The 16,188-nt window shown below is 39.5% G+C and overlaps 1 protein-coding gene across 4 annotated transcripts in view; it reads right to left on the reverse strand.

Annotated features, from left to right (window-relative positions):
- Nucleotides 1–4,959: 4,959 nt before the first annotated feature.
- Nucleotides 4,960–16,188, reverse strand: part of cbfb (core-binding factor subunit beta) — a 103,888-nt gene continuing 92,659 nt past the window's right edge. For all 4 annotated transcript variants that reach the window (XM_041192445.1, XM_041192444.1, XM_041192447.1 and 1 more), the window contains one exon: nucleotides 4,960–6,423. Coding sequence is in view for 2 of the 4 variants with exons in the window: in XM_041192446.1 (XP_041048380.1) it covers nucleotides 6,358–6,423 (66 nt within the window). In the remaining 2 variants the exon portion in view is untranslated. The remainder of the gene's footprint in view (nucleotides 6,424–16,188) is intronic.

Below are 16,188 nucleotides of genomic sequence, written 5' to 3' on the forward strand. Positions count from 1 at the left end.
AAGGGCGGCAGCTCACTACTACCATCTCAAAGGCAATTAGGGATGGACGATTAATGCTGCTCTAGCTGGTGATACCCACATCCCGTCAAATGAATAAAAAAAACTCTCACCTCACAATATAACTTTAAACTGTCAGCCAGTACACATTGTCCTACTCCCATCTCCACTAAGAGATTTGCACTACTGTGTTCGGCACAAAATCGCAAGGTTTCAGGGGCCAGTAACACTCAAGTGCTGCTTACACATTGAAGGCTGAAAGCTACAGCAGGGTTTAATATATCATTTGCATTAATCAGAAACCTGTTTAATCTCTATTACATACGAATATGCAAATTAGGAGGAATAGGCCACTCGATCCCTCGAACCTAATCTGCCATTTAATAATCTGATCTGATTGTAACCTCACATTCTTGACTACCCCCGATGATCTTTCACCCCTTTGTTAATCAAGAATCAATGTAGCGCTGCCTTAAAAATATTCAGATTCTGCTTCCACTGCCTTTTGAGGAAGAGTTCAAAAGACTCTGTTTTTCTATGAGGAAAAGCTATTTTCTTTGTGCTGTGTATTTTATGTGAAGCATCATTTCTGGCAGGTGGCCTGCTGTTAGGGTTATATCGGAGTAATCTGACTGATCTATCCTTCAATATTCCTTCTTCCCTGTGAGATAATACCAAGGCTTTGTCTGAACCACACAGATTCAGGGTTCAGTACATGGGTAGGTACAGACAAGTATGGAAGTATATTTTTGTTAAATTGGTTCGGTAATTTTCCAAAATTCATTCGGACGCAAGTCTAAAAACTGGAGGATAGTCAAAAGTATGCCCCTGCAGGGAAAAAAAGTATAAGCCAGTAAAATAGCTCAATTAGTTCAGCCTTATTTGCAGATAAACTTTGAGACTAGAGTACTGATGGAACCTTGTGTAATGCACAAGCTAACTACAGATATTGATTTGTTACGGTCAGGATTCACGAGTAATTTAACTGAATTTCCTCAAGAAACCAGAGAAGGTTGAGGACAAAAGTGGAGTGATCATCTATATATTGATTTTTAGAAAGCTTGAATGAGGTGACACGTTAAAAACCCTACATAGAACTTTACAGCACATAAATGGATTACTCGGCTTAACAAGTCTTATGCTATTTTTATGTTACACACGAATCTACTTCAACAATATATCCTTTCATTCCTTTCCGCCGCTTATTTATCTAGCTTCCCCTTAACCACATCAACACTATTTGCCTCAATCTTTTTGATTTGGAATAGTTGAACAATACACTAAGATCTGGATTGTTCAGACCAATCCCTGTTTGCAAGTAAATCTCCAGTGAGTCTGCTGTAAAGAGCACATGAATGCCAGAAGGTGAGATTGGCTTAGACATCTCCCAGTTATCTCAAAGAATACAGCCCCTCAGAGTAGTCAGATCAGCAAGGGGGCTGCTACAGCCCATACAATTAAACTTTGGCACCTGCAGGCAAGGGAGAAAATGTGGGGAAGTAAAAATGGACTCTTGCAGGTGACTGAAAAGAGATAGTGTTTCAATGGTGAACTGCAGAGGTTAATTTAACTCTGCACCATTAGGCATAACCACACCACCAAGTTACGAGGTGATAATGGCACTCACTTCAAATATACACAAAATCAATAATAATATTGAACAATGTAATCTTTAAAGTGAGAGAATCCAGCCAACAGTCCAAGAATTTTACCAATGAGTTAACAGGGATTTTTGTTTTGAAAATCAAGGCACGGGTCATTAGAGAATGCATCTTTATGCATATAGGTGGCCAAGGGATGGAGATGGATTGAGATGTCAGTAGCTGTGCTCCCCTAGTGTTGTACAAGAACCTTGTTTAATTCCTGATCTATATTGATTTAACTAATCTAACCCATGAAAACAATTGTTGTTCCAGCTGGCCTCCATAACTCTTCAAAAAGTACTCACATTTTTCTACTCTTCGCTCATTTCTTATCCATTTCCTGGGTTTATCCTTGGTGTTTTTTAAAAACATGAAACTAAGCCTTTAGTGTCAAATGCCTTTTTAATGTCTCAGATATCATAGAGCCTCTCAGTCCATTGATTATCACTTAAAAAAATCAAAGAAATTGGTCAGGCAGGATTTTGCCTTGATAAATTCATGTTTATTCGGCTGCTATTTCAAGTATTTATCATTAACCCCTGATAATCAATTCTGCCATTCTACATGTTAAGTAAAAACTATTGGGTCTACATCTTATTTTGTTCCCCCTTTTTGACTGTTAAAAACATTCTCCAGTTGCCAATTTTCCGGTACCTCATCAGTATCCAGTGCCTCCCTCACAAAACTATTCCCTACTCCCGCCCTTCAAGAAAAGCTTACCTCTTTTGGCCTCTTCACTCTCAATCCTCTTTAATCAGATTCAGCCAGATAGGAAAGCCACAGTGGTTTTGTTGCTCAGGTCAGAGCTAAAATTAATGTTGTTCCAATGAAGCTACTGGGATCCAAACATCCATAAGATAGACCCTGTCAGTTTTAGATAAAAGCAAAATACTGTGGATGCTGGAAATCTGAACCAAAAACTGCTGGAAAAACTCAGCAGGTCTGACAGCATCTGTGGAGAGGAAGACAGAGTTAATATTTCAAGTCCTGGACCTGCTGAGTTTCTCCAGCAATTTTTGTTCCTGTCAGTTTTAGCGTGGCTATCCTCATGAACAGCTCAAATTGTGATTGGCAGGGTCCTGGTAACTTCAGGGCAGGTAAGTAACTCAGGACATTTTGACTACTTACCTGCCTGGTTTTGATTGGTCAAGTTAGATTAAAATTGCTTTTTTTTCCTAATCATTTTAGCGTTCAGGCAGATAACCTCATTTACTTCCTTTCAAAATCCCTATTGCCTACATATTCCCAGTCTCCAGCTTACTTACATCACTGTTATGGCACAACCGATGGTAAATGCTGAGTTGCTCAAATCCCAAAGGGAAACTTGAAACAACTGCCTCAACTTGTTTTGCAGTTTGTAAAAATTTCAAGGTGTGTGCCTTGAATTCAGTAGTAATAAAGAAACATGATACTCTGAACAAGTCAAATTCAAAACAAGTTTTCTTAACATCAGTCCTTTGAAGACAACAGCTTGAGGCATAGATGCTGCAGGCTTTTCACATTTGTAAGATCTTAAAATACCTACCCTTACACACAGTCTTTGCTCCTTTATACATTTTGTCCTCTTTGAATACAAATTCCCATTGCTTCACTATGTCTTTAGACTTTATCTTCCTGATAAAACCTCTCATAGCACTAGGTTTCAACAGTAATCTTTTTGGGAAAAATAAACATTTTCTAAACTTCACCTGGCTAGGTGACACATTTCACCCCTCCTTTGAAAACAGTCATCTGGTTTATTTAAAAATGCAAATGTCTCTTCACCTTGCATTCTAAACTCCTGCCATATTTACATCAAAGCCTTCAGACCAGCTGCCTTTAATCCAAGAGTCTCACACACAGACATCCCACTATTACTCTATTTTACAATAAATTCCAATAACATTGAGAATTATTATATCTTCCTGACAACCACCATGAATGCTCATACCCAACTATTATCTTCCACTGTGATCTATTCCACCTGGACTCCTTTCTCCACATCATTTAAATTATTTCCAGTTACAATCACAATCTGTTCCTACACTGTTTAAAGTACAGCCTGCCTCTTCTGCATCATGATTATTCTGTGTCCCTAGTTACCTCGACCATTGAATGTGCGACAAATTATGTTTTCACCCATTTGTTAGTCTGCAAACAATATCTCAAAAACTAATGGATGGATTTCAATGAAACTTAATACTCAGACCGGATATGGCCAGAAGCTTTCTCAATGAGATGAAGCTCTTAAGAGGTTTCTTCTTTTCAGTTTAACAGATCAACCAGGCAGGAAAAAGCCTCAAGAGCTGTGTTGATTGTAATAATGTTGAGTTAAGTGTGGCAGCAGTACACACACTACTGAATGCCCTCTTCACTTATTATTTCTGAATATAGCATTGTTTTGCACCAAGTTAAAGCTATTCATTTACATCCTTTTTTCCCCCTCAAACATTGAAAGTATATTTGAGAACATTGCTTTTCATCTCATCTTTGACTTGAGAAGCAATCCTTTTGCAACTTACAAGTTATTTCCTCATGTGTGGACTACCATAACTATGCCTCTGCAAAATGTACTTTGATACTACTAACTTGAAAAAGGCAATTTATCATCCTACAAGGTATTGTTTTAAGACTCACGACTTTCCATATTACAATCTCTCTGTCTTGCAAAGTTTGCCTCAGTGCAAGCTATCCTTTGTTTTTCCAGCTGCTTGCTCCTGAGCCCCGGTTTCCCTCTGCATTGGTAGAGTGAGCCTGTCATGTGTTAAAAGACTCTATTGACCGAATGGCCTCCTTCTGCATTGTAAAGATTGTAAAAATAATCCTTTGGGCACAGGCTTTATGATCTTACTGTTGTTACCAACTTTAATTCATCCACTGGCCCCATTTCTTTGGTTTTAGCAATTCAGCATGTTAACCCCATCATTGATTATGGCTTCATAGATGTAATGTCCCAGTGCTCCATGTGAGATCTTCATTCACTTCTATACTTTAGAAACAGTGTCCCTTTTTAATGTCCAATCACTACCTAAGCTCTTCAGTTTATTTTTCCTCCTTCACTCCTCTTAGACCTTGGTTACAGTTTTATTTCAATAAGTGATCTCTGAAGTTCTACCTCCCATTTCTAAATTTTCCTGGTTGCAGTTGCCCCATGTACCTCATTTATTTAAAAAAGTTCTGAAAAAATTTGTAACATTAATGTAATCCCAAAATCAATTTCTTTGACACCTGTGTATCTAATGCTTTTCAAAGTGTGTAGCAGTTCCTACAGCGGATGACAGGAGGCATTTTCAGTTGAACTTAGAAATGTGATTTTAAAAATTAAGACAGAACATAGAGGTTTGACTTTACAGAAGTTTATTATGAAAGTAATTTAAAAGAAAATGCTTTAGATTCAACAAAAGGTAGCAAAAGCTATTCTGATAAATCAAAGCAACTCCTGAGGGAGATGTACTATGTAAAAAAAGATGCAATTCCTTCTACTTAAATAGAGATTGGAAAAAAACGTATTAAATCGCATCAATAACTTAAAACCAGTAAATGTTTTGAATTCTTTGCACTAAATAGCAGAAAGCAGACATTCCAATCTTAATGCCAGCATGAAGATATTTTATGCAATGCAGAACAAGAAATAGCCACCAAGGCCACTAACATCCATTCCGAACACATTGTACACCTGTCGGGGTCCAGGGCACTGTCAGAATTCATTTGGTCACTCTTCACGTGTCCAGCACATGATGTATTTAAACTGCAAGCAATGCACATTCTGTCAGCCCAAACTGCACCCTAACTTTAGGGTTAAATATTTTACTTAGAACACAAAAAGTGTGCTAGTTGCTGAAAATAAAAACAATTAAGTTATTGATGTTGGATTTTAAAATATACTGCACATCAACTGGTTTATTTTAGAAAAGGTTAAAATCAATTTTAGGTAAGTTTTACTGTTTTATGTCTGAAGCTTAATTTGGAAAATGGAAGGGGCAAGCCAAACTGAATGTTTTTCGTGTTGGACATCTCCTCCCCGAACTTCTGCTGACCACTTAATCTTCACTTGCTTTTATTTTAGATTCTTGAAATTTTGCTCCAGTAATATGAATTGCTTCTTCATGTGGCTCCAGTAATATGAATTGCTTCCTCATGTGGCTATCTCTTAACAGGATACAAAAATCAAAGCTAAAAATTGCTAGTAAGCAAACAAATGCATTTCCTCTGTGCTCAAGAAAAGCAAAAGCAAACAGATGTAGAATTAAGGCCCTTAAATTCAGGGCTGGTAGAGGTTGTTACAAAAAGAAGAAAATAGAATCTCTGGGTTTCCTGCCACTTTAAAAAAAAAATTAATTTAACTGCAACATATTTTGACCTAATTGTGATATTTTTTTCCTGCATTTTTTGGTTAAACCACCAATGGTGAAAAGTGGAAACAAACAAAACATAAAAAGGCTATGTAAAAATTCACCAAAGACAGAATAAAAAATACAGCTTGCATAGAAAACAGTCACACACAGATTGCTACTGGCTACATGCATACAACAAGAAATGCAGATACTGTAACATGAACATAGTGCAATCCCTGGCAGTCTGTGCTGAATGGAGCATCCAAAGGCCTTGGGCTGTGGGGACAGGACAAATATTTCTTGTTCCGTGCTAAAGCATCTCCACTTCCTTAAAGACTTGGGTCTCACTGAAAAGCTGCTTGATTCCCACACACTGACCCACGGCAAGGCTGCTCCGAGCACATTTAACGTAGCTTGAGCTCATCTCCGCTCCCCAGGTTGGAGCCGGGACTGGGGTCCTGCCTGCGTTGCTACACAGTGAGAAAAGAAATAATTAGATGAACAGTCAAAAGGGAAACAAATAACCAGATTACAACATGGAGAAAATTTTCAATTAAGTTGAAATAAAGTTCAAAATCTCTTCTCGGTGGTGGTTAATGCCCCCCAGAACCTCTCCACTACCCATTCTCTTTACAAAAGATCAACTATGGAATCAATTACCAATGGAAGGAATTTACCCAATTTCAAAGTTGATCATTCAATTGGTAAAATTTTTATACTTTTAATTAATCTGTAAATTTAATCTGTTTTAAATAACTGGATGCCTTCAGCATACATATGCAAAATGACCCCATTGTCTTCAGACGTTATTGCCAAAATGCAGTATGTGAATGGGGAAGTAGTGGAGATTAAAGATGGATCCTTGGGGGAGTCAGGAAGTAATGGTATGGGCCAGGGAGACAAACAATTGCTGAAGACATTTTGGCTATGATCATATGGGCGAGAGTGGAACCTAGTAACACAATCCCAATTAGCACTGGAGAAGCATGGTGTGGTTGACCATATTAAAAGCTGCAATGAGGTTGAGAAAGGATAGTGCACCTCAGTCAAAATCAGGGAGGATGTTATTAGTGAGTTTGCTTAGGCCCATTTGGTACTATAGTAGGGGAAGAAAGTTGATCAGATAGATTCAAGCATGGAGGAAGAGGGAAAAATGGGCAGGAACTTGGGGAGGCAACATATTCAAGAACATGAGAAACGAGAGATTGGAGATGGAGTGGTAACTTGACAAGATAGAAGGCAGAGTTTGATGAGAGGGACAGCACCTGAAGAAAGGGAATGGGAGGGAGACAGGAGAGAAAGTGATGGGTGCAAGGCTAAAGCAGGGGTGGGCAAAGGAAGTGTGGGGGGGTGGGGGTAGGGCTGGGGTTAAGCAGCAGACAACTCAACAGATAGTCTCAATCTAAGTGACAAGTCCATGAGCTTCCTGCATTTATTGAACGTGAGGATGGAGGGGCAGGGGAGAGAATTTTAAACGGATCATTGGGAGCCAAGAAAAGAAACTGAGCAGCTATCTCCTGTCTGTTAGTAATCTTGGGAGTAATGGGTGGGTCAACAAGCAAAGATTGATGGCCCTTGATATCACCTGGTCATATCTGATAGTAGTTGTGTGATCAGTTACGCTCACGTTTAAGCCCCTAGACTTGGTGGAACAAAGATAGTGTCCACATTACAGGGAATGAGCGAATTCAACAGAACATGAGTTTTTCTGGTGTTAAGGCATCAAAGTGTGAGTGGATGGTTGAGCAGAATGAAAGCTGTTGTAGAATATTGTGACAAACACAGAATAGAAGATTAGGCAGGTGAAACTGAATGCTGATTAGAACTGTAATTGTTACAATATTTATTACAACCTTAGTAGTTGATTTCCATCACAAGTGGCACTCTTAATTGTTTTACAATACAGCATACTTTGCTTGGGTTCCTTAAAATCGATCACCTCTGGTAATTGTATAGGTAGAAAGGTACAAAATCAAATTGGAGTACTAACAATAGCACTGCACAGCAAAGTAAAGATGAATAATCTTTTGTGCAATTAAGGCTTGTGGACAATCTTCAGGCCCCAAAGGGCAATATTTGCAGCATCAATATGGAAAATGGTTTAAATTAAAAAAGCATAATGTCTTAATGACAATATCCCACATGGGAGATGAGCAATAAATCAAGCATACAATAATCCTAACCACTGGCCACAAGATCTGTGCCTGAAGATGGCGGTGACCTCTGGAGACTGACTCTTCAGGGGGGCATTGGAAGAAGGCAAGCAGAAACGGAACACTCAGCTGGCCGAGAAGAGGACCCAGAGAACAGAGGCCAGTAAAACGCGAAATTTCAGCCCACTGTCTTCATCTGCAGCAAATGCAACAGAGACTGCTGTGCCAGAGCTGGGCACCTTAGTCATGCAAGGCAGAACTGACCAAGATGCAAAATGTCATCTCATGAGACAGAAGGCTGATAATGAAGAATGCTCTTCCAGACCTGACAGTTGTCCATTACCAGCTTACATGTTTAATATTTTGACTCCATTAATGCCCAAGTTGCAACACTTATACAACCAAAACAATGGCTCAACAGTACTACTCACCATTAACTGGATGGATATGACAACTTGTTCAAGCATAAGCATATAACTATCACCTGTCACTCCAAATGTCAAGTTGTAAATTGTTTTCTACTCAAAGCCACTGACAATACTTGGATTTTATTTCAGTGAAATTTCACTCATGCTTTCATCAAGTTACAGCCTTGATGCTGCAGAAACATTTGTGAAATGGGTTGCAGCCCTAGCTGTATTTCACTGAGTCCAGAATCGACCTCTCCTGCCAGCTTCACCTAATTCTAGAATCAGTGGCCCATGGATTTAACCTAAATCTGGATCATTCTAGATCTAAATCATTCCTTCCCATTTGGCATTTCCCAGAAACATTTTCAGATTCTGCGAAGTCCAAGAATCAAAACAGAAAATTTACGGTGCATGAAGGAGCCATTCAGAACATCCTGTCCATGCCAGCCTAAAAGAGCTATACTGTCCATCAGAACTTTTCCCAATAATTGACTGGCCTGTAATCAGTCTATTCCTTTTTTTAAAACAACAGTGCAAGTTAGTTGGCACACCAGTAGGATTGGAAAATGGTCAGAGCCTCTATTTCCTCTCTAGCTTTTCTTAGCAGCCTGGGTGAAATTTCACCTGAACCTGGTGATTTATCTACTTTTAAAGATGTTAAACCCCTTAACACAGTACTCTGTTCATCCCATCCAAAATTTCACACACCGCCTCCTTAACCGCAAAATCGGCTTCATTCCCCTCTCTTGCAAAGGCTGATGCAAGGTATTCATTAAGAACCATGCCCACATCTTCCATCACACACAGGTTACCTTTTTGGTGTCTAACGGGCTCTACCTTTTCCTTAGTTATCCTTTTGCTTTCATGTATTTAAAACATCCTTGGGTTTTTCTGGATTTTACCAATATTTTTTCAATGTACTCTTTCCTTTCCTAATTTTATTAATCTCACCCTTGTGCTTTCTGTATGCCTCTAGATTTTCTGCAGTATTTGAGCTCTTAGTATCTGTCATAAGTTTCCCTTTTTGCCTTATTCCTTATGTATGCTCTTTCAGGGTGTCTAGATTTGAGAGTCCCGCTCTTTGTGGGAGCATATTCTGGGCCCTCTATCTCCTCCTTATGCCACTCATTGATCAGATGCTGATTTACCTTCAAGTATCTGATTGTAGTCCACTTTTGCCAAATCACATCTCAACTTAATAAAACTGGTCTTTCCCCACAGATTTCCCCCTCAGTAGGAAACTTACCCCAAGCCTGTTCTAGTGAATTCAGTTCTCAACACTGCATTTCATTTGGTCTTGAAGCTACTGTACCTCCAAACTGCAGCATGTTCATTTACGTGAACTTTTCTCTTTCTCCAAATGCATTATTTTTAAAGGTATCCCATTGTACTCAACATCAACCACATCTAAAAATAGGATTGTTTATGCAGTTGCTTTGAATATTTTGTTTCCTCAAAGTATTAACATTTTAGATTAAAATATTTTACATCTTAAATGTGTTTTTAGTCAAGTTATGCATTTTGTATTTCAAATGGGACAGCTGCATACTTAATAAAAATCAATTTTAGAGAACAGATCAGTCAGCCTGTGGAATTGATGAAAATAAGTCAATATTTTCTCGAGTTTTCAAAACAATGTAATTCAAATTCCTCTTACAAAAGAAAAACTTGTATACAACTCAAAACTAGCACCATGAAAAATAAAGTCAGAATAAAACAGTACAGGAGTAACCAGTCTAATGAATCTGCATTGGCTTTTTCGAAGAACAAATCAACCAGTCTCCCACCTTTCACCCTCCCACATCACTGCAATTTTTTCTCCTTCAGGTATTTGAGAGCTGCAAGCACCTGAAACCTATATCTTCGGGAGACTTTTTAAGCAGTACCTTTGAAAGTAAAACTGAACTTTATATCCTATCTCCATTCCCAAGTGCAAACAAATATCTTGTTAAATTGTTCTTGGTCAAGTCGCTTGAAGGAAGAATGTTGGTCAGAAGACAGGGAATACTTGAGTGGCACACGAAGGCCATTCTGTTCAAAACAACTTGGCTACATTCTGCACATTCATTCAGAAGTCTATGGGGTGTACACAGGATCTTACAGCAAAGAAGCTAATCTTCATCACAAGAGGGCTGGAACACCAAAGGATAGGAGTTTTGCTATAGTTGTAACCATACGTACAGTTGTATATTGCAATTCGGAGGAGGGGAAAATCTTAGGCAACAAAAAGCAGAATTTTTTTTGAAAAAGAATATTTACCCAAGGAATATTCCATCACTCTTGCTCCTTATCTCTACCACCTCCTGCAATGTCTGGTCAGCAATGACCTTAATAACATTCATCATCTTTTATTTTAATTTTAAACTACTTTAATAAAGCAAGCAGCAGCTCAACTTACCAAAAATTTTAAACCTGATCAAATGCTGCCAGCAAACCTTAAACACCATTTTACTTAACTGCCCATCAGTGCCATCAATGTCAATGTCTGGAGCCCCTAATTTAATGCAAATCGCAACGAGCTAGAATGAAATAAGAGAAAACAAACAAGGGGGTATGTGAGAAAGAGTTTGCTTGGAGAGGACAGGCATGCCACAGTAAGTGAACCTTGATCTAAATCATTTATGAGGCCAATAAAAGTACCTCTTTTTTGCTTTTCCCATCATATGATGTTTCCTCCAGCAAGGACAAGAAGCTTTAGAAGCCCTTCTTACATCTGCCTCTACTTTTCTTACTCCTGATGCTTTCATTGCTACTCCCATGATTTCCAGATTTTGCCCTTTCCTCCAGCAGTACAATTACAACTACATGACAAATACTCTGACTTCTAAATAGCTGATCAGTACAAATTTAGCAACTTAAGATTGGAAGTAATGAATAAGATCTTCATGGGGCCTGGAGCTCAGCATCAAGTTTCTACAAATAAGGGATTGCTGTGCAAAAAGGAATAAGCCCTGCAAAGAATCGAAGTAGAGAGGGGTGGAAAGAGGATGATTTATAATACTTCATTTTCATGCATAAATACAAAGCAAAGGTAAACAGAACGTACGGATAATTTTATATTGGTGCTTGAGAGTGTAAATCGCATGACATTTTTGGTCAACTTGAGTGTTTTTGGATCATGGATTGCTTTGCTACAAGGATTAAAAAGCAAGGGCCGCTGCATTTTTTAAAAAGGGGTAATTAGATAAATATTGGAAGTCAAAGATGATAAGGGGAAGATGGCAGGTGTAGTTTGGGAATGCTCCAACTTCAGAACCATCACAGAGACAATGAGCTGTAAGACCTCTTTGTGCTTTAAGGTTCAATGGTTCTATGATAAATATTTTCAGCATTAGCTGCACCATATTGAAGTAGCGTTGCATTCATTTTTCAAATAGGACATGAAAACAAAAGTAGTATGGATGTAAAATATCCCATGACACTAATCTGACGACAGGAGAGTTCTCCAGTTACCCTGGCCAGCATTAGTCTCCCAACCAACATTCAAAAGCAATGATCTAGTCATTATTTCATTTTGGGAGACAGAAATTTGGCTGCCACGTATCTTACGTTACAACAGTGACTGTACTTCAAAAGCGCTGAACTGGCTGTAAAGAACTTTACAATCTCTTGAGGAAGAAAGGCACTACTAAACTTCAGGAATAAGTACAATTTCAAAGTTTAGGCACGACAATAAATTAATACAGAAGAACACTGCAACTACATACAGGGAGACATTAATAAACTTTCAAAATGAGCGTGTAAATGGCAAATGAACCACAATATAAATATTTGTGAGACGGTACATTTTGGTAGAATAAGGAGCCCACATGCTCCTTAGAAAATAAATGTCTAATAGGGTAGAGAAACAAGATATAGGGTAACAGGTACAAACATCACCCAAAAGTAGTAACACAGGTTTAAGTTATATCAAACAAAGCAATCGGGTTCATTTTTAGAGATTAGAGGTAAAAAGTGGAGAAGTTACATTAAACGTGTATAGAATCTTGCTTAGACCACACTTGGGAACACTGTGGACAGTTTTGGTCTCCATATTATAAGAAGGATATAGAGGAACTGGAAAAGATGGAAAAATAATTTACTAGAATGATAACTGAAGAGGTTATACTTGAAGGCCGGCTCCTGTGGAACCAACTCCGATGGACAGACCATTGCGTCTGGATGCCCGAAAACAGCCTCCCTTGGCAGTTTCCATTCTCTTAGCTCTCCATTGGCCAACGTTCAAAGGACAGCCAAAGGAAAATAAGGGTACGTTCAAGGTCACCATAAAGCATGGAGGCACTAACACCACTGACTGGGAGGAGCATGGCACCACCTGGCGCAAAACACTTCGAGGTTCAGCAACTCAACAGTGAGGCGGAACAGTGGTGGCAGAGGAAGGAGGAAGCCAACCCGGGGCTATGATTTCCATTCCCCTGTGCAAAACGTGCCCCCCTTGCGGAAGAATATGTGGATCCAGAATTGGGCTCCTCAATCATCTGAAGTATTGCCAAGCCTGACAGACATCATCCTCTATTCCGAGGGGAACAATGATAACTTTTCAGGCAAAGATTGAATAGGCTGAGACTAAGAACTGAGGTGACCTGGTAAGGGTTTGGATAGGGTAGACATTGAGAAGGTGGGCTCTTGGAAATTGCCAACTCTGCCCTCTTGGGCATCACCTATTTAAATCACTGTTGGTGGCCATGCTTTCAACTGCCTAGGCCCCAAGCTTTGAATTCCCTCCCTAAACCTCTCTACCTCCCTCTCCTCCTTTAAGACATTGTTCATAACCTAGTGCTTTGATCAAATTTTGGGTTGAGGAGCCACGTGAGATGTTAGGTCCAATTTTGATTGGTAACGTTCTTGCAGAGCACCTTGGGATGCTTTACTATATTAAAGGTGCAATATAAATTCAAATTGTTGGTGTTGTTTCTACTGGTGGGCGAAAGAAGAATATGGCGGCATAAATATGTCAATAATAAATTCCAATGGGAAATTCAGGAGAAACTTCTTCACATTGAGTGCAGCTAAGACGTGGAACTCAGCAACACTAGCAGCCGAGGTGAATAACATACTTTTAAGGGAAGTTTAAAAAACGTGAGGGAGAAAAGAACATGATGGGGCTCAATGGAGGAAAATAAAATTTATCTTGTTTCTATACTGTAAATTTCATATACTATAACGCAAGTCTTTTTTCCCTCCACTGGCCAGGTTTCTTTTTCTCAGGCTGACCTGTTTGCTGCTGTTATCCAAATGCCATTTTAGGTCCCTTTTTGTCCCACATGCCCCACTTCTTCATGTCTTGATTTTTTCTTCTCCCCCCAAGTTCAGTCAAGAAATGAGGCAGAAAGAAGGAAACCATAGGTAAGTTAGGCTAACACCTGACATTGGGAAAATGCCGAATCCAATATTAACGAAGTAGTGGCATGACATTTAGAAAATCACAATATAATCATGCGGAATCAACATAGTTTTGTTAAAAAAGATATATATTTGACAAATCTAAATTTGAGTAGGTACGAAGGTTGATAAATGTAATATATTTCCAAAAGGCATTTGATAAGGTGCCACATAAAAGGTTACTACACAAGATAAAAGCTTTTGTTGTTATGGGTTATTAGCACGGATAGGGGATTGTCTAACCAACAGGAAAGAGTATAGATAAATGGATCATTTTCAACTTGGCAAACTGTAATGAGTGGAGTGCCACAGAGATCAGATTATTTACAGGGGGCCTCAACTATTTAAGATCTACATTAATGATTTGGATCAAGGGAGCCGCTGTATCAATGCCAAATTTGCTGACCATATAAAAAATAGGTAGAAAAGCAAGTTTTGAGGAGGATACAAAGAGTCTGCAAAAGGGATAAAAATAGGCTGAATGAGTGGGCAAAAATTTGGCCGATGGCATATAACGTGGAAAAACGCTTTTGAAGGAAGAATAGGCAAGTAGATGAAACAGAAAGAAAATGCAGAATGCTGCAGTAAAGAGGGGACCTGGATGTCTTTCTATATGAATCTCAAAGTTAGCATGTAGGTACTGCAAATAATTAGGAAGGCAAATGGAGCATTGACCTTTATTGCATGGGGTGGACAGAATATGGCATGAAAAGAGACAATGCCAGAGTGAGACTTAGTGTATAATCGGCAAATTTGGTTCAGGTGAGAATTCAGTGCTGAGGGGGACGAGGTGCTCCTTTTTCTACTTTATTTTTCAGCCTCCAGTATTTGGTGAGTTTTCTTCCTTTATCTCCAAGCATGGTGATTGCAACTTTCTATTACTTTGTGTAAATTTTAATTTACTGACAAAATAAATAAGGCTGAACAAAAATGGCAGGGCTGGTGGTATGCCATGACTGCAGCATGCATAAATCTGTGGAATGCACTGCAATCCCAGACAACCATATGTGCAGTTAAGCATCTGCAGCTTAGGGAACGCTGGTTCAGAGTTACTGAGCTGAAGTCTCAGCTGTAGACATTACAGGGCATCAGGGTGAGGGAATTACCTGGACACTTTGTTCCAGGAGGCAGTTACACCTATCATGTTAGGCAGAACCTTAAGAGTTGGATAATAGTCAGGGACAAGAGTGTGTGACTGAGAGTCAGGCAGATATGGGGAACCAGCATCGAATGATGGAGGGGCCTCAACCCCTAACTTTGTCCAACAGGTACAAGGTGCTTGCTACCTGTGTGGATGAGGAAAAGAACAGCAAGGTGGATGAGTGGACAGACCATGGCACCAGTGAAGAATGCCATTCTAATGTGTGGAGCGAAGAGGAATGTAGATTGTGAATGTCCATTATTAAGGATGAGATTTCAGAATACTTGGAAGTGCATGGTAAAATAGGGCAAAGTCAGCATGGTTTCATCAAGGGGAGGTCATGCCTGACAAATCTGTTAGAATTCTTTGATGAAGTATCGAGTAGGTTAGACAAAGGAGAGCCAATGGATGTTATCTACTTGGACTTCCAGAAGGCCTTTGACAAGGTGCCGCACAGGAGGCTGCTCAGTAAGATAAGAGGTGTTAGAGGCAAGGTACTAGCATGGATAGAAGATCGGCTGTCTGGCAGGAGGCAGAGAGTGGGGATAAGGGGGTCCTTCTCAGAATGGCAGCAGGTGACTAGTGGAGTTCCACAGGGGTCAGTGTCAGGACCATAACTTTTCAATTTATACATTAATGATCTAGATGAAGGAACTGAGGGCGTTCTGGCTAAGTTTGCAGATGATACAAAGATAGGTGGAGGAGCGGGTAGTATTGAGGAGGCGGGGAGGCTGCAGAAGGATTTAGACAGGTTAGGAGAATGGGCAAAGAAGTGGCAGATGGAATACAACGTGGGGAAGTATGAGGTTGTGCACTTTGGTAGGAAGAATAGAGGCATATAGACTATTTTCCAAATGGGTAGAGAATTCAGAAATCTTGGGTGCAAAGAGACTTGGGAGTCCTAGTCCAAGATTCTCTTAAGGTTAACTTGCAAGTTGAGCCGGTAGTTAGGAAGGCAAATGCAATGTTGGCATTTATTTTGAGAGGACTAGAATATAAAAGCAGGGATGTGCTGCTGAGGCTTTATAAGGCTCTGGTCAGACCACATTTAGAATATTGAGAGTAATTTTGGGCCCCGTATCTCAGGAAGGATGTGCTGGCCCTGGAGAGGGTCCAGAGGAGGTTCACGAGAACGATCCCAGGAATGAA

The sequence above is a fragment of the Carcharodon carcharias genome, chromosome 7 (genome assembly GCF_017639515.1).
Source record: "Carcharodon carcharias isolate sCarCar2 chromosome 7, sCarCar2.pri, whole genome shotgun sequence".
NCBI classification, from domain to species: Eukaryota; Metazoa; Chordata; class Chondrichthyes; order Lamniformes; family Lamnidae; genus Carcharodon; species Carcharodon carcharias.